Here is a 26,196-nt window from a genome sequence, read left to right on the forward strand (position 1 = left end):
CAGGAAGAGGCTGGGGGACCGTCAGAGCCGGGACCACTGCACGGAAACGGCGTTGGGGGCAGGGCTGCAGCCTTATCCCGGGATGGAGGGTGCCGAAGAAGGAGTGAGAGGCCGGGGGGGCAGGCCGTGAGGTCCTAGTGGAGGCCTGCAGCCTGCTGGCAGTGGAGGACCAGGCCACCCGAGAAAGAAAGGGGTCAGGTCACTCTAAGCCCTAGAAGGCGCAGTCGAAGAGGAAGGGAGCTGCAGACACTCCCTTGTTCTGGGCTCAGGCCCTTTTCGTGTTTGGAGCAGGCCTTTTGTGAGGAGAGTTACCCAAATCTCCGTGTTAGAGCCACATGCCAAACACCCAAACGCTAAGTTAGGGTTAGGAGGCCAAAACCTTTTGGGGGCGGTCCTAGGAAATGAGTGGGTAGGGGTCTTTCCCATTCCCTCTCCTGATTGGTGGGTTAGACGCTTGTAGATCCACGCCTGGATTGGGGAGGGGTCTGCAGGACGTTAGATTTCGACGCTAGGATTGGGGGGATTCTAGTGCTTAGAGATCTGAGCCAAGCCTTTGGTAGGGGGAGCCAGACAATTGGAAAGCCTAGGTGATTATTTGGGGAGGGGTCTTTGCGCTTTGGCGGAGCGCAAAATTGCGCCGTTTTTTTTGTTTGTTTTTGTTATTTTTTTTTTTTTTAGCCTAAGGCCTTGTAAAGAGAGGTTTCTGTGCAAGGGTGGACCAGCTAGACCAGACTAAGAAAGAAAGTGAAAAAAAAAAATCAAGATTATAAGGGGGTGGGGGACCCTGGAAGGGGGTTCACAAAGGGTGAGACATGGCCACCAGGCGTTTAACCGACGCTTTCTTGTTGTTGCGGAATAATTCCATCCAAAACCGGCAGCTGTTAGCCGAGCAAGTGAGTAGTCACACCACCTCCAGCCCTCTGCATTCACGTAGCATTGCTGCGGTGAGTCTCCTGGCGGCCTCTCCAGACACACAGTGTGTGCACTGCGGCTCTGCCTGTCTGTCTGTCTCTGTCTGTCTCTCTGTTTAAAAAGGAAAAAAAAAAAAAAAGAAAGAAAGAAAAAAAAAAGAACAAGACGACGGCGATTAGGATACTTAAGTGGAAGGGTTCCTTGGCCAGGGGTCATGGGGCACCTACAACCCCCAATGGGCACTGCAGTATCAAGCCCTCTCTGCCTTACTTTACCCTTCTCACTTCCCTGGTCCTCCTAGTCTTCCTCTCCCAGCTACCTTGCTGTCACAGCACGACAGGCAGCTTCAATTTACATATGTTTTAGCCACGAGGACTTGGAATCTAGGCCTTTCTCCAACCATCTTTTTGTTTTGTTTTGTTTTGTTTGGAGTGCTCCCCTTCCCCGCCCTCTTGCAATGGCTTCACTTTGGTTCTTTGGGTCAGGTGGTTGGTTAGCTGACTCAAATCCTTGCAGAGAGAACTCTCCCCCACCCCCACCCAGGAAGGAGTTTTGTGTGGGGTGTGTGTGGTGGGGGGGAGGGTTGGGAGGGTGTGTGTGTGTGTTTGTGTGTGTGTTCATTTTCTTTTCCCACCATTTTTCTTCAAATGGCCCCAGTCCTCGGTGTAGCCTGTGCACCCACGAGTAATTGCTTTACTGTTTTTCCTGGGGCTCATGTTGGTGAGACTGCAGGGTGCTATGCGCTTCGTTTTCCATTTCCCACACAGGAAATTAAGCTTTCCCCTCCATTCGAACTTTTTTTTTTTTTTAAAAAAAAACATGATGTGGATGTGAAAATTAACCCCCCAAAATAGCACATGGCTTTTGATTTTATTGACCGGAACTTCACTTGGTCTAGCAGTAGTGGGTTTTGTTGTTGTTGTTGTTGTTGTTGTTGTTCTTTTTCAAAGCAATGTTCCAGAAAGATTGCTGTATTTGGTTTGTTTTTGATGGAAGCTTTGACTTCCTGAGCCTCTGTCTACTGCCCTCTCAGATAGGGGCAGGTCTGAATGGTCCAACCAGACGAATATTGTTGGCTTTGTAATACCTTTAATTGAAAAGGGAAGGTTTGAATGGAAGCAGCCTTAGAACATAGGGGCATGAACAGTCTCCCCAAGACCTTAGGAGGTTGTATTTGAAATACAGTTTGGGAAACCCTGCACCTTTGCACCTTTCCTACCTTTTAGATGCCGCATTGCCTTTTCATCTTTTCTTTTATCATTTATCGAAGTGCTAATGAAAAATTAAGCTCTGTGTCATGATTGTCATTGTGTTGCCAAGACAGTTGTCCCTTTTTTTAAGTCACCGTGGAAATTATGTTTGGCCATATTATTCACAGAAAAGGGATTTGAAGCCGTGTGAGCAGTTTTAACGATTAAGGTTTCAGATGTAAACTTTGGTCATAAGGCATAGATAACTAGCTCCAAGTGTATGGGGGCTTTTCTTTGCATTTATATTTGAAGGGTTTTTACATTTAAAGGCTGAAAGAAATAATATTATATAGAAATAAGTAGGAAAAAAATCTTAGCATGTTCATTCTAACACGGCTTTTGAAAAAGAATCTTCACAAATTAAACCGAGAAATAGTGAGTGGAGACGGGATGAATAGCACTGGTGGGTCTTCTCAGTTATGTTAAATAAGAGTCGTCTGTTCTTTATGACTTGATTTTATGCTACCTCACGGGGAAGGGGGAGAAAAAAAACAACCCAGAGCTAAACCCATACTAACGCTTCTAGGGTCTCAATTTTAATTGATGAAGAAGATATTGTTTGGTTTTTTAAATTTAATTCTGTATGTTCAAAGCATCCTATGATGAAGAAGATATTGTTTGATATTTTAAATTTGATTCTGTATGTTCAAAGCATCTTGAACCTTTGGGTAGCGTGATTTAAAAAAAAAAAAAACATTAATTCAGAGAGTTTAAAAACACCATGTCTCCAACAGGCAGCTCTTCTAAACTACGGTGCTGAGTCCAGCTGCTTTTTAAATGTTTTTCTAAGCAAGACTATTTGAATATGTATCTGTTTGCCTACCTAAATATGTGGGGAGTAAAATAATTTAAAGTGCTTAGCTGTAGTATATGGTTTGGAAAAGCAGATGATGTCAAGAATTATGCAGATCCATTTAGCAAATTCGGACAGCATTTTGAAAATGATTTATGAATGCAACTAAAATTCATGTTGAAGTTAAGAACATTAACAATATTTTCATATGTCATGCTATTGAAAATACTGAATGCTTTTATTAGCCGGTGCTTCCGGCATTTTCCTGAGATGGCTACGAGGAGTCAAGTCCGTGGAAATACCTGTACGATCAGTTCGGACTACTCAAAAAAAAAAAAAAAAACAGATTGTTGCAGTCCAACAAAAATAGTTTGCCTAAGTTAGAATTTAAAAGGCAAAAACACATTCACAGCTCTATATTTTAATTGTGTTCATTAAGAAGGCAAATGCATGCTGTAAATATCTGTGTTTAGAATGAAATGTTATATTTTCAGTTTGTTTATAAGTTTTTTTTCCACAGATTATTGCTGCACCTAAAATAATCAAGAATGTCAAGATATTAACAGTAGAAATTGTAATTTCTACTTTTTTTATAACTTCTGGAAATCAAGAAAGCATTATTGAAGAAAAAGATATGTTTAAGACAATTTTTAGAAACTCCTGCATCGTTCACACGGTGCTTTTGGCTCAGAAAAATTTGAAAACCACATTTTGACTTTCAATTTCAAAACTATCTGGTAAATTAAAACCTTATCAGTCAGCATTGAATATGGACAAGTATTAGATGATATTAGATTATCCAAATAATTATAATTAAATTTGCTAATTTTATTAGATAGCCATGAAAATATTTAATATTGAAATGGAACTTATTTTATATATTCTGCTCTCAAAAATAGAGGAAGCAGAAAAGCAAAACATTTTTAATTGTTGAATCTAGTGATGCTGATACATGCCAGGATATTTTAAACATTTTTAATTGTTGAATCTAGTGATACTTATGCATGCCAGGACATTTTACTGCTTTGCATTTTTCTCAATATAGTTTGTAGCTTGGAGAAATTATAAATAAAAACTTTAAAAGTATGTATTTGTCTTAATCAAATGAGACAAAAGAGACAATATGTAAATACATATTTAAACTTATATAATTAAAAGGGAAGTAGCTAAACCTGAGAATTTGATTTTAAAAAATCATTACCTGGAATTTTAAATTTCTAATTAGAAGGGGAAACTGTAGATACTGATTTTAGTGTTTGTTGTCTCATATGTAATTAAAAATAAATATCTAAAATGAAAGATTTTATTTATATAAAAATTTAATATTGAGCTTTCACATCCCTATTGAGGACAAAACTACAGAAATGGATTACAAAGTAGTATGTGGATATGCGTATCTTATACACCTCAAAACAAACCACGGTGGAAGCCTTAACATTTAAAACAGTAGCCCATACTTTTAAATAGTGGTTTGAAGAGAAAAGGACAGATTTGTTGGTGATGGTTGCAGCAGGAGGCTGTGTATGCATAGAGATTTACGGCTAGGTACGGGAAAATGTGTGATGAATAAGGAGGGGTTTAAGGAGAACTTGCAAGCAGCAAAATAACCCAACAAAATCCTCCCCGAGGACCAGACTGGACGTAAAGGCCTTTGGTGCAATGTCCCTTTTTATGGAACCCTCATGTTTTCTTGCTAGACTCTTCTGTGATGGATCGGCATTCTGGCAGCTGTCATCTTTTACTTCTGAATTGTCTTTTCCTTTATCGGTGCCAGCAATTTGCCTCCCACTCTAGGGTCTGTCCCCTGGTGTTTGTGGCTTAGGACACTGATTCTTCCTGTATGTGGACCCCACCATTGCCGTGTTCCCTGGAGGGTTTTTTTTTTTTTTTAAACTCAGCTGTCCCGGGTTAGACGCATAGTTTAAGTTCCTTCGCTGTGAATGAGGACTGATTTTTCTGTATTCTTTTTAAAGCTCAGCACAACAACTATACGAAATTCTACTCATTTATATTTTTGTGTTCATATTAGTAAGGTTAATTTTGTTAAAAACAGAATGGGGTTTGATTTTTGTGTCCAAGCCAGAGGCACTTGTTGGTACTTTTCAGGAGCTGGGTCCTGCCTTAGGTCTGGAGCATCCATCACAATATCCCTCGGCAGCGTGTGATAAAGGCAGAGTGATGGATGGAAGTCTGGGAATTCAGTCTGAGCCCTGCTCTGCTGTGGATGTAATCTTTTTGGACATCTTTAGTCTCCTTGCTAAATTGAGGATTTTGAGTGAAGTGATCTCCGGTGGCCCCATCAATTCAACAGTGTTTCTGCCGTTCTGTTTTAATATTTGTTTCTCCTGACCAAAGCACACAACCTTACCTTTAAATTGAAAAGGAGAAATCTATAGTCAACAACAGTGTTGGCTGTCAGCTCAAGGCTACGGAAGAAAAATACTTTAGAGTAGCCCAATACTGTACAAAAGTAACTTTTTGACATCTTGTCTGCCAAGCCCAGGGTTGAAGTCAGTGCCTCGTACAGGCAATTGCGAGCAGCTGGCTTCAGGAACCTGTGAGGATTTATAAAGTTAAATAATAATTAAAAAATGAAATCTGGGAATGACTGAAAGGGGGAAGCTGAGTTGGTTAAGGTGCCGTGTTGCTCTTGTTTTCTCGGCTCTTGAGATGAATCTGAACCAGGGTGGGATTGCTTGGCTAGTGCTGACCACTGACCTATACTCTGCTGTAAAAGCGTGCACGACTATACATGAACGCCAACGTTAATTGCTCCTAGATTAGTTTGAAACTAGCCCATTATTTTTGATAAAATGTGTGCTTTTTGGGGGGGGGCGAGAACCTAAGGATTAACTGTGGTTTTAGGAACCTGAGGTCCTTACTCAGTCTTGACTGTGATATTAGTGAAGATTTACGTGTGCTTACTGTGTGCCTGGTGAGGCTGAGCCTTTTCCATGTGTGACCTTTGTTGTCCTGGATGAAGTTGGTGCTCATGGTTCAGATGAGCAGAGTGATGATGGGTAGAGGAACTGACCCCGTCACCCATCCCGCGAGTGTGGGATTGTGGGCCACAGTGGGTATGGAAGGACTTACTTGTTTAACTACATGGTTTTTTTGTTTTGTTTTCTCTTGCTAGCCTGGTTTTTTTACTTCTTTTTGCAGCCATCCACGGTCAGTTTTAGCTTGCTCATCGTAGGGCCTCAGTCTGCTGGAGAATCATGTCTTTGTCTGTAGGCTCCAAATATGAAATCATTGTATATTTCTCTTTAGATATATTTGCTTTTCTGCATGTAAAGGTTCCATTTGAGCTGGGAGACTGACTTGCGAACGAGGGTGCTTTGTTGGATGAAAGTGAAGCATACTTTTATTTTTGCAGCAGCAGGAAGAAAGTAAACATGAGTATAGCACAGACCTGTGCTTCCAGCTCACTCGGCTCAGCTTGTCCAGACCCCTGAACAAACACGGATGGGCTTCCTCTTCTCACTTCTCTGTAGGAAGTTCTTTAGACTATAAATTCCAAATGCTACTTGGAATTTTTCAATGCTTGCTTGATTGCTTGCCATGGGCAGGTCACAAGCCGTGGTTTAGATGATACAAAGGTTTTAGAAGGTGGTGATGGACTGTATTATGGTCTTTCCTGATTGTGATTCTTGTGTTTTAACTCAGGTCTAAATGACCAAATTTCCTGGGACTTTTGGGGCAGGAGTTTTGGAAACTGTCTATTTTTAAGAAGTAGAATGAGGGTGGTCTTTGAAAAGGTGGTATTCTGAGTTCAGTCCTGATGTGCAAACATTCCAGGAACGATTAATAGCAACAGCGAGGCTGGATGGTGGGGTGGGAAGGGTTGGTGCACCTGAGCTGCCCCCATCCTCGTCTTCTGGCTGGGATATTTTAAAGCGTAGTTCTGAGTGTTTGTAAGTGTTGCTTTTAATCCTAGAATCTCATGGTTGTAATTTCACCTCTTAGCGCCTAGTAATTGTAGGAGTGAATAGAAGAGGATGTGTGCGGCCAGCTAATAACCCAGCGGCACTGGCTCAGGTGCGAGATGGCTTAGACTGTGTCTCACGGTGCCGCTTCCCTCTAGGAAGGCCCGGGATGACTCAAAGGGGTCTAGGCTCAAGCCCCACAGCAGAAGATGTCATGCATCTGGGATATTGATAAAAGATGTCTGTGCTGTGTTTATGGATCTGCTTTGCTTTTTTTAAAAATACATTTTTTTTTAAAGCAAACTGAGACGAGGTATTTCCATGGCTTGTTCTCCTTGAGCCTCTACCATAGCAGCCTGTGTGCACCAGCAAAGTGCAAGGCTCTCAGCTCCAAGATGCTCTCACGGATTTCTGTGCAGAGGGATTATGTGATTACTTCATGTGTGGATTTTGTTGTTGTTATTTTGATTTTTTTTGTTTTTTTTTTTTGCTAGCATTATGTGATAGCATTTTGGTATCAATAATCAAGCTTCATTTGTACTATTAATTTTTAAATAAGAAAATTATGTTATTTATTATTTTAATTTACTACTAAGCATAAAAAAATCAACACTTGATTATTGAAATTCACCACTAATTATTTCCATGATCGATACTGTAGGGAAAAAGGACCTTGTTGTTTAGATTACCTGTCATTAGTAACTGTCTCTTAGAAGATAGCCTTTCACATTGGTCTAAACAAGAAGCTTAAATTTTCAACTGAAATTTAACCCTTGAGTGTCCATTGCCTCCTTCCCATACTGGTGAAGCTGGGTCTTTTTCCTGTCTGCTTTGTCTCCTTAGCTTACAGTACCCTGTAGCCATCCACATAGCTGTGCCCAATCACAGCACATGCAGGAGTGTTTCTTTCTCTGTCCATTTGTGTCTCCATCACCGGGGATAAAGCCGTGGCCATGGGGTTTGATTGGCTGCACTATGATTTGAATGCAGCCATTGGTCAACAGTTTTGCGGGTTGTTTATATTTTAATTCCATTGCATTTGCTGAGCTGATTGTCATGTTAAACTATGCATTTATATGACATGGTAACGTTATACTTTAGCTTTTATTTTATCTTTCTGAGGAAATTTAGAGGTGATATTGCAAGTGATAATTGATCTTTATGAAAAAAAGATTACCTCTGTATTTTAGTAAAACAAAGCAAGTATGTTTTGCTTGTTTACAATGTGTTTTAATTTTCACAACTATTTATAGATTACTACCTCCTTTACCAAAAGAACTGCAGTAACTAAAAACACACATTGGTGTAGCTGTTCCTAAGCGGGAAGACTCCAGGGCAGCCTTTGAAGTGTTGGGTTGTGTAGTCACTTGGTTAGGTTGATACTGTCTCCTCACCTGATGGCCTTGTGTGTCTGTCTGCCCATGCCTTTCTGCTTTTCCTGCCCGGACGGCCCGACGGCAACACCACAACTACAGGAGCTGGATGAGGTACTGTGCTTTGAGTATTTTTGTATGTTGGGTGATTTTAGTTTATAAAATACTGTTTCCCTGCAGTCTTTGGTCACATACATGACACTAGCCATGGCATACATGTAGAGTTGATTTGAATTACTGTATGGAATGTATTGATTTCATACTTCGCCTGTGTTCACACCCTGTGAAATGGTGACTGAGAAGGATGCTTAGGAACCATGTCTACTGTTTGGGAAAGTTCTCAGTTTGGAAGCAGCCACAGGGGAGAGTTGCTTGACTGGGAAACAAGCTTCCTGCTTATAGGTGATGACCTGGGATATACAGGGGATATAGTGGTTGAGGTGGAGCAAAGGGGGACAGGCCATCTGACAGAAGCTTCAAGTAGGTGGGGAGGAGCCATGAGTGCTGCTGCCATCTGGCTGGTCTCTCATGCTCCCAATGAAGTAAGGAGTGCTGTGTGTTTTGGCTGCTGCTGCAGAGACCACTTCTGCCCTTCCTGACAGCACCTGCTTGACCTCTTGGTTTCTTGTTAGCATCTCGCCGGGAAAGCCAGGAGAGTATGCATCCATATCATTTGGTTTCAGTAGCCCTGCTAACAGGGCCAGGAGACAGGATGGACACTCCTACCGACCACATTAATGGCCCTTTCTGTCTCAGTGATGAAGGGGTTGTGCCGGCTTTTCTGAAGGCAGGTTGACTTGTTTGAATATGAAGGTTCTACAGAAAGGCAGTTCAGGGGTCAGGATCACTTCCTTTTGTAACCTGCAGGTGCCAGCATCTGGGTTCTGCTCTAGCCTTATATTGGGAGAGCCTAAACTCATGGTCGATGATACCAGCACACTACACCACTCAAGCACCCTGCCTCGGGGGCTCTCTAGTCCTCATGACTTCAGGAGGATCTACCTGTGGGGACTAGGGGCATAAGCATCCTGACCTTTGGTCAGCTAGCAAGGACACAGGGTACAATGGTGATAGACTCCTGTTTCTTTTTCTTTTTTTCCATATTTGCATGTTAGGAAAAGGTAGATGGGACTCCATTAGCAGGATGTAGTTCCTTGCTGAGCGGGTTGCAGCTGAGGAAAGGGGTAAGGTTGTGGGAGGGTTGGTAAGAGGTTCTAACACGAGAAGCTTGCTCTAGCCCCTCCTATAGGACAGCTTCTAGAGATAAGCCACGTGTGTGAGGAGCTTGCAGACCCTCGTGTGTTTCTTTGGGGGTCTTGACCAGCATGTAGCCTAGGCTGGTCTCCAGGTACTGGGTCACAGATGTGTCACTACATCTGATCCCTGTTTGTATTTCTTGTGCTTAGCATCTGTGCACAGGACCCTGGCGGAAGTGCGGTGCGCTGAGCGGCCTTGTACTTGTACTCTTGGCTCTGCACGCTTCACTTCCCTCCCTTCCCCAGCGCCATTATGTTTTTCATGAAGTGTAGCTTCCAGAATTATGCACAACATACTTTATTTACCTCATCCATTCATTCCACCCATTTACTGTTGACTCATTCAGCTAATTATAATTGTGTGTTCATTACTGTGAAGTGCCAGGTGCTGAGCGGGAGCTGGGGATAGAGCTGGGGATGGAGCTGGGGATGGAGCTAGGGAAGGTGTCCAGAGGCTCCCTTTACTGAGGGAGAGCAGGCTTTAAGGTCGTGTCTTCTGGGAGTGGTAAACATCTGCCACTTGGGTGTCCTGGCATGAAGCCATGGATCTGAGAGCCCCTGCCCTCTCTACAGGTAGCCCTGCAAGCATACATGTTAACCACTCTCTTCCTTAGACTAAGGACCCTGGAGACACTGCTTCCTTTCTGCTCAGGAAATAAGCAGTAGAGTTTTGGCCAAGAAGGAGGCCATTCTCTATCCACAGTGTTGTCCAGTACAGTATCCATTCCCTCCTCTGTCTTCTGTGACTGGTCTTTGCATTTTCTGCCTTGAATAGATAATCTTCCAGAAAATAGGAGTTATTAAAAATTATAAGGTATAAATGTCAGGATCCCAAACTACCTAGGCCTACTAGCTAGCCCTTGTGGTCTTTAGCAGGAAGGGTTTCAACATCCACTGAAGGTAGGAGTAAGCCCTAGGGAAGGATTGCTCTTCGGTTGCAGAAGTCAAGTCTGCAAGCATGCTCAGTGCCATGGTGGTGGGCAGGCGCGGCTGCTCCTCTTTGTTTCCTAGCTTGTGTATATTGCATAATATCAGTGAGTTAGCAAGACTATGAAGACAGTGCATGAAATTCCCGGGGAGGAGAGTCAGCGAGTTAGCAAGACTGTCAAGACAGTGCATGAGATTCCCAAGTTTTGTGTTCTCTGTTCTGGCTGTTCAGAAAGTGTTTTCAGTAATTTCATAATGAGAAGAAAGCATTATTTTTTAATCTCAGAATAAGATAATTTGGTTGTGACTTCAAGATTCTTCTGTCCACTTGCTCCTCCTCGAGCCTGGCGATTTCTTAGACCATGTTGTCTGTCCTTGTGCTCGACCTTCAAGATACACAGGTCCATTGCAAGAGTTGCTACACTGTGGTTTGTAGCATCCCTTCTGGACTCTTGAGTGTTGAGTGCTCATGCAGCCGGCTTCTGGGGAGAGCTGCGCTTGTTCTACTGTTCCTTGATCTCATGGTGCTAGTATACACATGCGACAGGGTGTTGTAAGCGTGGAAGGCTGTGATTCGGAGCAGCAGGATCTCTAGGACAGGGTGTGCATGTGTTTCTTGCCTAGGTCAGGAACTTGTTTGCAGTGGAGGCCAGTGCTGGATTGCTGCAAGCACTGCCACGGGCTCAGGATCCGGGCTCTGAGGTAGGACCAGGTCCTCTGTGGTTCTTGGAGGACAACCCCAAGTCAGAGACAGAAGAACTCTTAAATCCTTAGTCCTCGAATGTGCAGCTTGTAAAGCATTTTTTTTCCTGTTTAAAAATATATAGAAAGGGCTCCAAAGCTACAAAGAAATCCTGTCTCAAAAAAAAAAAGATTTTTATTTTTTTAACTTCAGAAATACAAGTTTATTTAATAAATGCCCTGCTCATGTTGAGTTTTGGGATAGATGTGGAGAAGCATGGCTGTTGAAGTCTGTGGGAAGGACCGCAGCCCGGGGAGCACCGGCTGCTCAGCTCAGCACCCAGCACAGTGGGAAGGGGAGGGTGTCGGGGAAGTTGAACGGAGCTTATTTATTTTCATGTTCCTGTTTGTTCCCATTTCACATGGTTGACATTATCTTCAGTTGTTTTCCCCTCACAGAACACATGTTCTTTTTCCGCAGTACACACTGATATGCATTACAGACCTGTACCGATAAGAGACATGGAATGTTTCTTCTCTGTAGGACAGGCTTTCTGCTACGATGAGCTATGGCCACAGACTCTATCAGGGACAGATAATTGGCCACATGCAAGCCCAAGTCCTGGTACAGCTGCTGTGCAGACCGGCACCCATTCCTCCTGAGGTCTCCTAGTTTGTCAGCTTCCCTAGGACTCACAAGAGATGTTCTGACTTCAGTCTTGATGTACGCTGGATGGGGACACTTCATGAAAGAGCTGCTTAAAGCAGTGCGGTCCGCTTCAGCTGGATGTTCAGATGTGGTCTGTGACCTTATTTCAGATGATGCTAGTGAGAGTCCAGGTGAATTTAAAGATGCCATCTCTCTGCATCTTCCAGTTTAACATGCATTTGTAAACAGTGAAAACAGTGCAGCCTGTTTTGTTGATACTATCTGTATTGTGACACACACGGGGACAATGCAGACCGGACATGAGCTCTATGGCTCAATAGTAGATGCTGTGGCAATTTCAAGTTGTGCTTTGTGTGATGTTCTGGAATTGAGCTTAGGGTCCACCCCTTGTGGAGTGAAGCTGTCAGGATCTGCTAAACACACACACAGACATACACACAGACACAGACATACACACACACACAGCAGGCCAATCAAGGATGTTCTTGGTGGCTGTGGAGTGGAAATGTTTCCACGGTGGTTAGCAAGACTAGCCTGGTCAGACTGGTACTTGAGTGCCCCTCCAGTCCCTGTGTAGATGCCACAAGAAGAGCCCAAGCCCTGGCCCTCCTTTGCTGTCTTAAGTGTAGCAGCCCTTTGTGCTGGCTGGTTTGCTTAGTCAACTGCAGTTGTATTGCATGGGTTGCTAAGAGTGAGCTTGTGGGGCCGGGTGGGGATTCTGGAACCAGCTGGCCATGTTTTAGTCTGTCACAGTAGCATGGTGCCTTAAGGCAGGCTGTTTAACTTTTCTGAGTTTCAATTCTGTGTTTATGATTGAAATAATGGTCCTCAGCTCACCTAGTTTTTGTGAGGATTAAAATAATAAATTAGTGAAGGCTTAAGGTGGCTGAGGACTGCCACCAGGACCTGCGGTCAGCGGCACATGTTTGAAGGGCACACCATTAGCTCAGGTACAGATGGAACTTGGGCCTGCTGTGGTGACGTGGACAGTGGTCAAAATCCCCAGGCCTTGGGTCCATTTCTGTCATCATGGCCCTTGTTGGATGCTGGGGCAGGTGGAGGCCAGGCTACTAGAAGTGTGTGCAGTGCTGAAGATGACAGTTGGAGTGTGAGCTGGTACTTAGGGATCATAGGCTTATTCCTTGGAGAGATTTTAAGGTTGTGTGTGTGTGTATTAGTTTTCCCTTCATTTTTGGGAATTGTTAGGTAAGCAAATATGAATTTGACAAATGCTTGAAAAACAAACACATGTGATTGCAAGGAAGGAGGGTGGTGGGCGTTGCTCATCCAGTGCCTCAGTGTGCCCAGAAAGCTCGCAGAGTGGACGGTGCCTCTTGGCCACTGTCCTTTGGTTATCATTTGGGTCTTTTGAATTAGTATTTAAAAATTCTGTGCTTTGCAGGACCTCTAGATCCTTTCAGATCCATTCATTGCCCCAGGCAAAATAAATAAATAACCAGGCCAGCCTGTGATTTCCCTCCCACTTGCTGGAATTTCAAATTTAAACAACAAAAGCTATCTGTCATTTCAAAGTGAGGTAAGTACTGCCAGTGGACATGCAGCTGAAGCAAAGCAATGGTTGTGTGCCGATGGTGCTGCTGAGACTGGAGGATGGCTGTGGTCCACACAGTCTAGTTAACCCTTTGAGCAGCTCTTGGACACATGTTAGCGTGGGGCTTGTGCTCTTGTGACTGAGGTCACGGACCCGCCTGATTTCAGCAGCAGACCCGTTGCTGTCTCACCCAGCACACTCCCGCTCGCTCCTGCTGCCCTGGCTTTAGAGCTTGTTCAAGAGCGCTTTCCGTATGGAGCTGGGTTTCTGATGTTTTCATTACATTTCTGTAGCCAAATCAAGTCAAAGGCGTGTCCACAAGAATGTCCAAGGAAGTTAAGAACTGGTGCAAGAAAAGATAGGAGTGGAGTTGAGACCCTAGTGTGACAGAGGCAAGCTTGTAACACAGGCACGTCATTTCCCCAGCCTTTCCACACCCTTTCAGGGACAGTAGGGGATCCATGTCCTCACTGACCTCTGACCGTCTCTCAATGTTCGTCATTCTTTGTAGCTGGCTGATGACCGCATGGCACTGGTGTCAGGCATCAGCCTAGATCCAGAAGCAGCGATTGGTGTGACAAAGCGGTCACCTCCCCAATGGGTGGACGGAGTAGATGAAGTAAGTGAAAGGATAGCTCCAGGTATTCTGTTTGCTTGTTTGCTTGTTAAGTCTGGGTAGTGACATGGCTTCAAGTGTCTACCGAATGGTTCAGTTTGGCTCCAGATATAGTTGTATCCTCAGACACGCTCACATGTTGAATTTATTCATTGATATACCACACAATAGAGTAAGAGTGTGTCTGTCTGTCTGTCTGTCTGTCTAGATGGTGTGGGCTTAACATTAGCAGCAACTACTTGATTTATAGAAAGAAATGAAAAATCATGGAATAAGGAAATTGTCTGCTAGTTTGTTTTAGATGTATGTATGTATTTATTTATTTATTTAATTTACTAACCTTGATTTTTTGAGGCAGGGTTTCTCTGTATAGCCCTGGCTGTCCTAGAACTTACTCTGTAGACCACGTTGGCCCTGAATTCAGAGATTTGCTTTCTTTTCCCTCCTGAGTACTGGGATTAAAGGCATGCAACACTGCCCCATCTGGCTAATTTTATTTTATAGGTGATAGTGTTTTTGCCTGCATGTATGTGTGTACCAGGTGTGCACCTGTGGAGATAATAGAAGGACATCGGAGCCCCTGGCACTGCAGTTGCACAGATAACTGTAAACCAGCATGTAGGTGCTGGACTGAACCCAGTCTTCTACCATAACAACAAGTGCCCTTAACCACCCAGCTTCTTCTCAGCTTTTTTTTTTCTTTTTTCTTTCTTTCTTTCTTTCTTTCTTTCTTTCTTTCTTTTTTTTTTTTTTTTTTTTTTTTTTTTTTTGCAACTTGAATTTAAAAACTTATTTGTGTGTCAGTAAGCCATCAAATTCAGCTGAACTCAGTCTGGTGCAGTTCATTATCTTGAATGCAGGCTATCTGCTAGACATGAGCGGGATTCTTGTGACTTCGCTTGTTTAGGTACAGTATGATGTTGGCCGCATAAAACAGAAGATGAAGGAGTTAGCCAGCCTTCACGACAAGCATCTGAATAGGCCCACCTTGGATGACAGCAGCGAGGAAGAGCATGCCATCGAGATAACCACCCAAGAGATCACACAGGTGAGGGCACCTCCAGCGCCACAGACCCCTATTATAAACCCAGCAGGTGATGTCCTGGGGTTTTATATTCCTGCTGGAAGCCCTCACAGGGACTATGAGTTGCCAGCATGTGCGTGGTTTTCTTGGAGGTCTGGGCACTATTTTTCGGTTGTTGGTAGATCCCACTGTGTTTGAGAATGTAAAACTCGATGCAGCATAGTAATGCATTTGATCATTTGATGTTAGAGTGTGTAATTGCTGTCTCACACCAGGACTTGCAATTTTATGCTAAAGCACAGCTCTGTAAGAAGACATCCTGGGGATTTTATTGGAAACACTGTTTAACCTTTAGGTGGTGTGACTCTGTGTTTAATTCGCCTTCTTACTCTGAGAGTAGACATCCAAATGTCTGCAGCCTGCTCTGAAGCCAAGTCACCAAGACGATTTCTCCCTCAGTCTCTGACTCTGCCCTCCCCTGTGGGCATAGAAACCACACTGGTCCCTGCCTTGTGCTCCTCCTGTAGGAAGTGAAGGAATGGTCGGGTATACAGTGAGTGACAGGGCGTGGAGTGAGCAGATTGGGGCTCACCATAAACATCGTATAAACAGTCTACAGTGTGTGTACATAAAACCTCTAGCCAGCCCTACACACACACACACACACACACACACACACACACACACACACCTACCTACCTACCTTACCCAACCCTTCATATCAGTCTGCAGAGCAAGGTGCCTCCTGGCAGAGGCCTTGGCGAGGAGAGGCCTCTTGATGTAAGCCAGAGCTATTCTCTCAGCTCTTTCATAGGTGCCAGCGTGCTGTGCAGGCCCTGCCCAGCCAGGCGAGAAGGGCCTGCTCCGAGCAGGAGGAGCGGCTGCTGCGGAACGTGGTGGCCTCCTTGGCACAGGCCCTGCAGGAGCTGTCCACCAGCTTCCGGCATGCACAGTCCGGCTACCTGAAACGTGAGTGCTGCCGGCCCTGGTTGAGGGACTCTTGAGTAGGGCTGTTCTCTGTCCAGCTCTTGCCTGTCATTGTTAACAGCTAGTCAGGTACATTGACAGCTTTTCAGCAGAGGAAGCTGCTGCCCTGGGAGACCCCTGCTGAGGAGGAAAGGCCTGGCTCCTGGTGCGGTGCTAGAGACAGTTCGTGCCCAGCCAGCCGGCCCTGGCTGTCTGCAGACTTGGAAAGCCACAGCATATTTAGGGAGAAACACTTGTTGCGGTGTGATGGTGAGCTTTGGAGTTCTGAGGACACACGTGTAAGAGCCAGTTCCTCCTCACAGGGACATCTACATAGCCCTGGAGCTTGAAAGTAGGGTGTAAACACCCTGTTGCTGGGTTTTTCTGTATTGTCATTGTAGTGGGTAAAACCCCGCTTACTCCAGAGACCCTGCCCCTCCACAGCCTACACATCTGTTTTGATTTTGACCCCTCCCCTCAGAATCTGACCACAGCGCTTACTAAAGATCTTCCAGGTGAGAATATTGGCTTTGTGTTAGTGTGTTATAAGATCAGTTAGAATAACTATTTCTGTTTTGCTTAGAGAGTCTCAGATGGTTGTATACTGTCTGTCTTGGCATCCAGTGAGTCGGGCATTTAGAGAGTGGCTGCCCAAGTACCCCGAACACTTGCATGCTGTTGCAGTGCTTTAACACAAGGGCCCCCTGGAGGTGGGCTTCTTCAGACCTGTTTGGGGGCCTCCCCTTGCTGCTGGCTTTTACTCTTTAATGGTGGAGCAGTAGTCATATGCATCCAAGTAAAGTGGGCTCCTGTCTGGTAGGCATGAAGAACCGAGAGGAGCGGTCCCAGCATTTCTTCGACACGTCAGTGCCACTGGTGGATGACGGAGACGATGCTGTCCTGTATGGTCAGGTCTGTGATGAAACCCGCATCTGCCCCCTCTTTTCCTAAGTTCCTTGCTCCTGTGCAGTCTAGGGGTAGGGAGTGCTGCTGTCTTGTCTACCACAGGCAAGAATAGCCATGCTGAGTTTTCTTCCCAGTTGTCACAGGGAGGCCTAGAGTGTGCTTCCCACACCCCGGGACAGGGACACAGACCCGTCCTCAGGCTCCATGTGGCTACACACTGTGCTGTCTGTCCTGTCAAGGAAGTAACTTACCTGTTGCCAAATGCTTTATAAAACATTTTCAGAATTTGTTTTCCGTAAATGTTGTCTGAACTGGCTTGCCACAGCTTTCCTAGCAGGGAGACTCTTGTGTGGACAGGGTTTCACGGATGAGCAGCTGGTCCTGGTAGAGCAGAACACACTGATGGTGGTGGAGAGGGAGCGGGAGATCCGTCAGATCGTGCAGTCCATTGCCGACCTCAGTGAGATCTTCAGGGACTTGGGAGCCATGATTGTGGAGCAGGTGTGTGTCCTTTGTCCTTTCACTCCAGTTGGGAAAACATTCAAACGTGTGTTCCTCACACTGCATGTGTTTGGGGGACTCTGTTTTCGGGTACTGTGGGCTTTTGTCATTCCCTGTGAAAATGCCATTTTTTTTAATCTAGAAGAAAAAATGAATAGAAATTCTAATGCTTTTCTGCTTTGCCCCAAAGATATTCATATGCATGCATCCTTTGGAGGCTCGGTGGACTCTGACCAAGCCTAGCCTAATTCTGCCATTGTACAAGATTCCCTTCTGACAGTGCAGATTGTTGTGTAATGGCTGTTGGAACCACCAGCTTTTAAGTAGAATTAAATCGTTGTTCATTGTTACAATCTGATTAGGGCGTTTTATTATCTTGCCAGCAGGGATTTGTTTGGGTCCTGGTCCCCTGAAACCAACTACAGAGTAGAGCATTTGAGGCCCTATCAGAGCCGGCTGGTTAACTGCTGTGTTTCCCTGTGAATTGCCATCTTTTTTTCATGCTTCCTCTCAGAACCAAGAGACTGTTTAATAATCTGTCCTTGAGATCCACGCTGTCATTTCAGATGGTGATTGGAGCAGCCTGGCTATGGGGGAGAACCTAGCTGGTAGTCTCCATCCACCAGGCCCCAGTATCTGAGCAGCAAGAGTGGAAACCCATGGCCCTTTGCTTCCAAGAGCCCATTTCTCTGAAACAGGTCTCTAAGCCCTAGTACATCTGAAGGTGGTATTTCTATAGGAGCTGCATCAAAAACAGAAATCTATGTGGTTCTTGCTGAAGCTGACACAGCACTCTCTACAGAGTGCCTGGCACTACTCAGGAGTGAGTCCTGAGGTCTGTGACACATGCATGTCTCAGGGCTTGAAGTTTAGTCTCCCTAGCTGTAACTGACCGTCTCTACTGTCTCTTATTACTCAGGGTACAGTCCTTGACAGAATTGACTATAATGTTGAACAGTCCTGTGTCAAGACTGAAGATGGCTTGAAACAGCTTCACAAGGTACCAAAGTTCTCTATGCTGGGTCTTAGGAACTGTTATCAAATCCTGGGGATTCCTAGGAAGATCTCTTCTGTCGCAGATGCTCAGCCCAGCACACAACGGGGTAGAGATGGGAGCTGATGTCATGCTGCAGCTTGGTTGTTGGGCAGGCCTCATCAAGAGGCCAGACAAGCAGGGGTCCTGTGGGCCTGGAGTCTTCCTTCCTGCTTCCCATCTTTCCAAGTTTTGTTAGAGAAGTCAGTTGATTGGCCTCTCTTGGTGTGGGCTGAGAAGCCATCTGCTTGTTGCTGGTAACCTATTGGTTGTTGGGGTTCACCTCTGACAACTTACTGGTGAAAGACTCTCAACAAGGAAAGAAATCTAATTACCCCTTCCTGTGTCACCTCCAGGGAAGTTTGTAGACGTAGGGTGGGCTGTGCTCTTGCTGTCAAGGGAGCTCTATTGTGGGGTTTGCGTGTTTGTTAAATTTCTTTTTAAGAATTGGGTGAAAATCATTTTAAAAATCCTACAGTCAGTTATGAGAAATGGACTCATGAACACCAAGGTCATGTGTGCGGTTGGGTACGGGCCTCTTGTGAGGGGAATGCAGCCGGCTCTCCTAACAGATCACTTGTCCCTGATGCCCACTGGGCCTCTGACCATGTGGTGAGCATCGCCCCAAGTCATGTTCTTCTGAAAGTGGAAAGCACCCTGTCTCATCGTGGCTCCAGGTTGCAGGGTCTGATCAGAAGCCCTGTGCTGCACCTCCCAGGCTAGGGACAGGTCTTGCTTAGTGGGTGTTTGGAGTAATGGAGGCATCAGCCTTGTCTCACAAGCAGGAGCTCCCTGAGATTCTCACTCCATAGTGGGTTTGAGGTGCTGCTAGGTTACCTGTCAACCCTGGAGTTTCCTAGGGAATATGCTTTGTGCTGTGATGCAGACCCAGGGGGAGGGGCGTCTTCTCCATGGGAGACTGGGTCTGACAGAAGCTGTGACTTTTCTTTTAGTCTGGAGTATTAGAGTTTTCCCAGTGTGTGGTCTGCATTGGCTCCTTGGTTCTTGGGGTTGCTCTGAGGAATGGGCCTGTCCTCAGCCCACACTGAGGGGAGGGAGCTGAGACTTGGGAGGTGCTCCCATTGGCCAGTTTCAAGGTAGTCTCCTGTGCTGTTTCTAGGTGAGGAGGAACTTCTCTGGGTGAGTGGTAGATTCCCTAAGGATGCTAAGCTACAGTCTCATCAGTCTTTGAGCATGCTCTCCTTCTGTGGGGATCTGTGTCAGTCATCAGCCATGTGAAGGACACATTGATGGGGGAGAGGAGTACAGGAGGCAGTGACCCCAATGCTTCTGTAGGAGAGAGGGGTGCAGTGGGCATTGACTTTGGGCACTGCATAGAGGGGGAGGTTGCAGGTGGGGCTTTGGGAGCTCGTCCGTGTGCCATCAGTCATGGGTAAGGATGGGATTGGTCCTCAGGTGTCTCTTAAACCAACAGAAATGGGCACATTCACCATTTCTTCCTCAGATGATGAGGTATTCTCTTTCCAAATTCAGAGGAAGTAGCGACAGGGCCTCTTGGGGCTACTGGTTCCGTGCTTCCTGGTCACCCTTTCCTGTCCAGGGAAGAAAGATAGTGTCCATTCGTCCTGGGAGTGGGGACCTTCCTGAGAAGCCAGAGTAGGAAGAAGCAGGCCGAGCTGAGCTTGGTTTTCTTGGCTTCTGTCCTCACAGCAGATCTGAATGTTCATTCACACTGAGGGAGGGCCACCCTGCAGGGCCCAGGCTGGTGTGAGGTCTATGGGGAAATGATGCCTTCCCTCCTCTTTTGTAGGCAGAGCAGTACCAAAAGAAGAACCGGAAGATGCTTGTGATCTTGATCCTGGTTGTCATCATCGTAGTCCTCACCGTGGTCCTCATCGGCGTAAAGTCTCGCTAGTGGCGCCAAGTTCTGGAGCGTGCTACTGCATGGGTTCCTGGGGTAGGAGGGCTTGGCTGGCACCACTTCACTGTACTGCCTACAGAGCACAGCCCACTGGCCCAACAGCGGGCTGCGGGCCTTCCTGTGGATGCCCTCTCTTGGTGGACTGGAGTGCAGGCATGGCTGTGGGTTTCCATCTCTGTCCAGGGTTTAAGGACCTGAGGCTGTTGCTGAAGAGACTGGCCCTGTGGCCAGCTGTGATCTAAACACTTACTAGAAAGTGAGGGAACGCAGGTTTGCAGGCCTTGCTGAGGCTCCAGTGTGGTGTGCATGTGCTTATTGCTAGCGCTCACGTCTGAGCAGCATGTTCAATAATTTTTCAGAAATTTTTTTTTTTAGCCATCTGGTTTTTAAGAAGTTTGGTACCAAAAATTTATGAGTAGAGGCAAACTGCCTCTTCATCTTCCCAGCTGAAAACAAACCAAGACGTCCTTCAAGAATTTATAATCCATTCCCCATTAACTTAATTTAGCTTTTCCATCACTGTTAACGATCAGAGTAACAAAGTGTGAAAAATAAGAAACCATCATTGATGTTAATTAACACATTTAGACGGGCCAGTTAAACCAGCTTCATGCGTTTAAATCAATTGTAAATAGCGTATTCCTCATTCAGAATTTTGCACTACATTTTCTGCTGTAAACCAAGAGGGGTTACTAAGCAAAACCTCCTGAATCAGAGAGTTGGTCATTTGAACTGACCTCACATTACAAGAAAACTTGACGGTATCACGAACTAGATTGAGCCATGTGTCCCCAGCCATTCTTCCTCAGTCTATCACTTACATTCTAGCTACGTAATCACCTGTCCAAACCTGACTCCACTTAGTGAGCTGTAAATTACACAGAGGCCGTTTTAGATGGGCCACTCCATTTAGGATTAGTGGATCTCAAATTATTAGCCAAACATCACTCCATTTCAAAGTAAAATATTCTACCCATGATTTGATTTATCGACTCTTCCATTGCCACTTAACAATGCCCAGAAAGCAGGTATTCCTGAGGACAGTGAGAGCCTCAACTAAGGAAGCCCTCTGTGTGTACTTGCTGTGTGTGTATGTGTATGTGCCTACGTGTGTACCACATGCATATCAGATCACTAGAGTAAGGTTCTGTTTACTTCTGTTTATCTACCGGTTAACTCTGGTGCTTGGGTGCTTGGCAGGACTGGAGTGATGTGGGCAGTGTTGGAGTCTGAAGATGAGGGTGTGTGTCTGACTTGCCATCTTCATTGATGCTGCTATACTTTTAGTGGTCTTTGTGTCATTTTCGATAGCTTTTAAAATTGTCTCTGCTTCTCTTACGTTATTTAAGAATATGGTCCTGTTGAGTGTGTGTGTAGACAAATGTGTGTATTTACAGATTCACTGCAGGGGGAGTTCAGAACTCCAGCTCGTGCAGAGCTACCCTGAGCTCAGCCTCCCTGCTCAGGCTGTGGGACACTGGGGTCCAAAGGTTTACCAGACCCCTTGACGATATTAGTAGGGAGGGCTGGAAGGGGAGTTAGCACCTACTCCATCATTTTAGGATTGGGAAAGGGGGGTCCTACAGGCCTCTTTTCCTGATTTCTGAGGTTAGACAAACTGCTCCTGGATGGACTGGTCAAATTAAGGGACCTGCTTTAAGCAATCTGTGGAGGCCACGCCGAGTAATTATGAAAGCCTTGAAGAAAAGTGACCTTTTAAAAAAGGATCACCATTTATTTATATTTATTTTCCTAAGTAGGTTTTTTTTTGTTTTGTTTTGGTGGGGGGACCCTTCTGGGTAACCTAACAGGTCTGGTTAGAAATTGTCCTAAGGACCTGTGGGAAGAGGGGCTGTCCCCTTGTGCTTGAAGACAGTATGGTTCTGATATGGGCCCAGCTACCCTGATGGCCATCCTTGGGGGGCATGGACAGGCCTGGCTTGTAGCTAGATCCACAGCCGTGTGTGCTAGCTCTTTGGGGTCCCTCCCCATTGCACTTTTCCATTGGGGGAAGATGAGAAACGTGTGAGGACACGAGGGCTTAGTGCCAGGGTGCTGGTAGGGACCTCAGGGTAACTGAGCTGAAGAGGACTCGTCTATCTGCCGACAGCCACTCTCTGTGGGCTCGTCCTGCCCTTCAGTCTGGCTGTGGAGGTGACAATCACATCTCTCCCTGTGCCTGGGAAGTGCCCTGGGGAAGAAGCCCAAGCCCTGGATACTACCTTCTTCCATGGTCCTCGGTGACTCCTGTAGAGTGGCGGGAAGGAAGGGGACAAGTGCTGGGCCTTTGGGGCCCCTGATCTTTCCTAAGACTCGCCTAAAACTGCTCTCTGTCTTTTGGGGCCGGGAAGGGGGTTGGGGTGCTAGCTGGGCCACTGTGTGAAGCAGTGTGTGTCTAATTTAACGGATGTACCGCTTTCTCTGCTAATTGAGAGAGCATTATTTATTTGTTTTGACACAAGTGCTTGCAGTGTTTCATCCCAGCTAATGGCTTCTTAAAGGTAATAAAACCCTCCAACCTAATTGGCCAGATAAGACTTTTTTCCTTGTGTGCTTAAATAAAGCAATTAGTGAAGCGCTTCTATCCAAAATGACTTTTTTTTGTCCTGACTAATTTACTGTTACTGGAAACTTTGTACAATAAAGCGATCTTGCAGACTGAAGAGCATCCCACATTCCTATATTAATGTTAATGATGGTCACACTCTGTCCCCATGTGTCTGTGTTAGCAGGGGCCTGGCCCCTGGGGTCTCTGGGTCCGTGGCTATTTATTTCATGCCCGAGGCCTCTGCCTCTGTTTAAAAGTCAGTTTGTCTATCTAACGGAGGCCTGCAGAGGGACCAATCAATTTGCTATCCAATATACAAAAAGGGAAACCACATAAAAGACATAATTATTTTTCTTTATGAAAACACACTTTATGTGAGCATGTTTGGCAGTCCTCGGAGTGTGCCCAAAGTGGTTTGCACGTGCAGGCTCTAGGACCATGCGTTGACAAATGCCTTCCTCCAGAATGGAATGACAAACTTAAGGAACAATGTCTGCTAGGAATGTCCAGGTCTTCTTCCAAGGCCAGAGCAGAATGTTGATGCTCATTTGCATGTGTACCTGGGAGACAGACATGATGGAGGGCCAGAGTTGGGTGACTCTCACTGCCAGTGAGTCCTGTCAGACAGGTGGTCAGTCTTGAGTGCTCCCCAGAGAGCTTGCTGAGCCACAGATGGTGTCCTGCACTCTGTTGTGTGGTCCCTTCCTTCTCATCAACCATTAGCGAGCCCAGAAGTCACTCACTCTCAAAGGACAGCCATCGTCCCATGGTGGTGATGCTCGGTCTCTACGTCCTGCTGTGGGACGGCTTGTAAACGGAGAGGCTGGCAGCTGCATGGGGATGGTGTGTTTTCTGAGACAGGGTCTATGTAGCCAGGTTGCCCTTGAACTTGTGACCTTGTCTTTACCTCCCACGTGTTGGGATTATGGCAGACAAGTGCAGGGCTGTGGTGGCTCTAGAAGGGGAGCACAGTTACATTTGCAATGGGGTCTTCGGTGATCTGGGCTTCGAGTGGTCACACCGGAGTGCGCACATACCGTTCACTAATTATCAGTGGACATCGCCGTTACACAGACTGCTCTGAAACTTGGGCATTAGGTCAGGGTTGGTGGGCATTTGGCCTGTGTGACCCTTTGAGTCTCATTTTGCCTGTCAGAGGACTGGATGTATGTGGATTCACTCTGCTAATCGTGGTGAACATCATCTGTGAAATGAGAGCAGCCTTCCTTATCTGTCTGCCATTGCGAGGTCATAGGCAGCCCACCCATCTGCCCAAAGATGTACGTGAATGCCGTGGCAGAGCAGGCCAACTGTGAGCCTCCTTGCTTTGATGGTCAGGATCCCTTCTATCTCTGCCACATGGGGACTATGTGAAGAAACCTTTTCATGGTGAGCTGCCATTAGGTAGATAAAGGGCCAGCGGCATCTGTGGTTGTACAGTAGGGTGTAATTTCTTCTAAGGAGGCAGCGCTGGTCCATCTGATGTGTATTTGGGAGCTTAGCTCTGCTCAGAGCCTGATGTGTGGGTCTCAGTTGTATATTTCTGTGTTTATTGGCCCTTTGAAACCTCTGGTTTTTCTCTGCATTCTCTCGACCACCCACACAGCACCTTGCACCTTGTGTCTGATGTTTTCGCGTAGTTGTTTTGTACTGAAGGAAAGCAGACCCTGCAAGCTGACGGGTGTCAGAACAGCTAATGAGGGCACCGGCGGACATGTCAACAGCTTGTGTAGAAGTGCTTCCTATCCGGGGCTCAGAATTAGACTGAGGGACGCCAGCTGTGTGCATCTTGTCCCCAACTCCATACCACCCTCAGACAGGCTAAACCCGGCAATGTTGGGTTTTCTTACCACATCAAGGGGCCTTCCACAGAGCCAAATGGCAGAGACTCGTGCACAATTATCTGGCCAATTGAGGCAAAAGAAAATAATCATTTGTCCAATTGTGCAAATGAGCTCTCTGGACTGTCCTGAATGCTGCGATAATTGTGTGGTCCTCCACTTTCCATCCCATAATCTGGCAAAAATGGGCTATTTAAACAAGGCTCCATTTGATAATGCACATTCAAATCAGGCTTCGGTAAAGCACACCACTGGGTTTAGCATTTTCTGTTTGTCAACTATAATTCTATAATTGCTTTAAGCTAACCATCCAAATTCCACCATTAGTAATCACTGTTTCTCATTTACAGATGTGATAGAGGCCAAGGGCCCTGTTTGTATCATTTGATCTCCTCCCAGGAAGTGCTGAGGGAATCAAATGCTTGTTTTTTTAACTTCACGTTCTGACCCAGGGCATCAGACCTCTGTGCCTTCCCCTTTCCCAGATGGGGAAACTGAGACCCATACCAGGATGTGCCATGGTCACAAGGCTGACGTAGCTCAGACCTGGAATTGTCAGCCCCCTCATTTCTAGACCAGCGCTCTGTTTTAATTGTTCATTTCTTTCCATAAAATTAAATGACCTTCTTCAAGAAAGATTTAATGGTCAAGATGTGATTTGGTAAAAGCTTCCTCCAGGGTTTTTTCTTATTACAGAGATGATGCCAGGCTGCAGCTAAGAGAGACTCGCAGACAGTGGTGAGCCATTATCCCCAGTTGAGCTCTGTGTAATTGGTGCGAAGAGATTGCGGCTGACGAATCAGCCTGCTGCTGAACAGAGAGTGATTGTGTGCTGGCGGGCCCAGTGGCTGTACATGTGAGCTCGCAGTTGTTTACAAAAGGTATATGTGTGCATAGAATGCTCACGGAGATGGATAATGTCATTTTAAAGTTGTAAATAATAAAAAATAGTCTCGGGTAGACCTGATTTTACAATTGCCTGAGAATGTGGTACTTCATTTCAACACTATGCGATGGCTAGAAATTGATTTTTTTTTAAAATCCAATTAAGCCTCAAGGTTGGTTATCCATTTAAAAGGTCGGATGAGTTGAACAGTGACAGTACCTTCGGTTCATGCTAATAATTAGATTTACACAGAGCTCCAGCCCTCATCTCTGCCTCATGGAGGCTTATGTTTTCTGTCTGCACAGCTCCCAGCTGTCCAAGCCCCCAGCCAATAGTACAGACAAACCAGCAGAGCAGGGACCCAGACCTCCTGAGTCCCCAACTGGTAACTGACCCAAGCTTTCAGAATCCTCCCTAAAGATTGTGTGTGGGTCACAGCACCTGGATGCCCCCTCTTTTGTAGCCCTGGGAGTCCTGGGAGATGGGAAGTCGCATCTCATTTGAAGATTTGGTGCTGTCCAGTTTCATGTGCAGATTAATTCAATGCAACAAATAAATCCTGGTTTTAAAATGGCCCTTGTGGAGTGTGTACCTGTCACCCAGAGCGAAAGGCTTCAGAATGCCCTTTCAGAGTTCTCGTGGGTGATGTGGGA

General features: G+C 45.7%; 1 protein-coding gene across 7 annotated transcripts; it reads left to right on the forward strand.

Moving 5' to 3' along the window:
* Stx16 (syntaxin 16) lies at window positions 1-26,114 on the forward strand. 7 transcript variants are annotated; one of them, XM_050152882.1, is made up of 9 exons: window positions 5-893; window positions 13,634-13,749; window positions 13,852-13,959; window positions 14,864-15,004; window positions 15,784-15,949; window positions 16,767-16,858; window positions 17,210-17,353; window positions 18,273-18,353; window positions 20,158-26,114. In XM_050152882.1, exons 3-9 carry the CDS (start codon window positions 13,867-13,869, stop codon window positions 20,260-20,262), a joined length of 822 nt encoding a protein of 273 aa, XP_050008839.1. In that variant the 5' UTR covers window positions 5-893; window positions 13,634-13,749; window positions 13,852-13,866; the 3' UTR covers window positions 20,263-26,114. The 7 variants fall into 7 exon arrangements, with proteins under 7 accessions (XP_050008835.1, XP_050008837.1, XP_050008839.1 ...); XM_050152883.1 differs by having other exon boundaries at window positions 833-944; XM_050152884.1 differs by lacking the exon at window positions 5-893 and adding an exon at window positions 1,021-8,368.
* The last annotated feature ends 82 nt before the right edge of the window (window positions 26,115-26,196 follow it).

This window comes from Alexandromys fortis, unplaced genomic scaffold (assembly GCF_014885135.2).
Source record: "Alexandromys fortis isolate MF-2015 unplaced genomic scaffold, M_Fortis_MF-2015_v1.1 scaffold_81, whole genome shotgun sequence".
Lineage (NCBI taxonomy): Eukaryota > Metazoa > Chordata > Mammalia > Rodentia > Cricetidae > Alexandromys > Alexandromys fortis.

Excerpts from the sequence above, each read along its gene's own strand:
- Stx16 (XM_050152878.1), top strand. The coding sequence starts at position 813 with ATGGCCACCAGGCGTTTAACCGACGCTTTCTTGTTGTTGCGGAATAAT. Across the intron at positions 13,960-14,863 it reads GGGTGGACGGAGTAGATGAA|GTACAGTATGATGTTGGCCG; the intron begins GTAAGTGAAAGG and ends TCGCTTGTTTAG. Across the intron at positions 15,005-15,783 it reads CCACCCAAGAGATCACACAG|CTCTTTCATAGGTGCCAGCG; the intron begins GTGAGGGCACCT and ends CTATTCTCTCAG.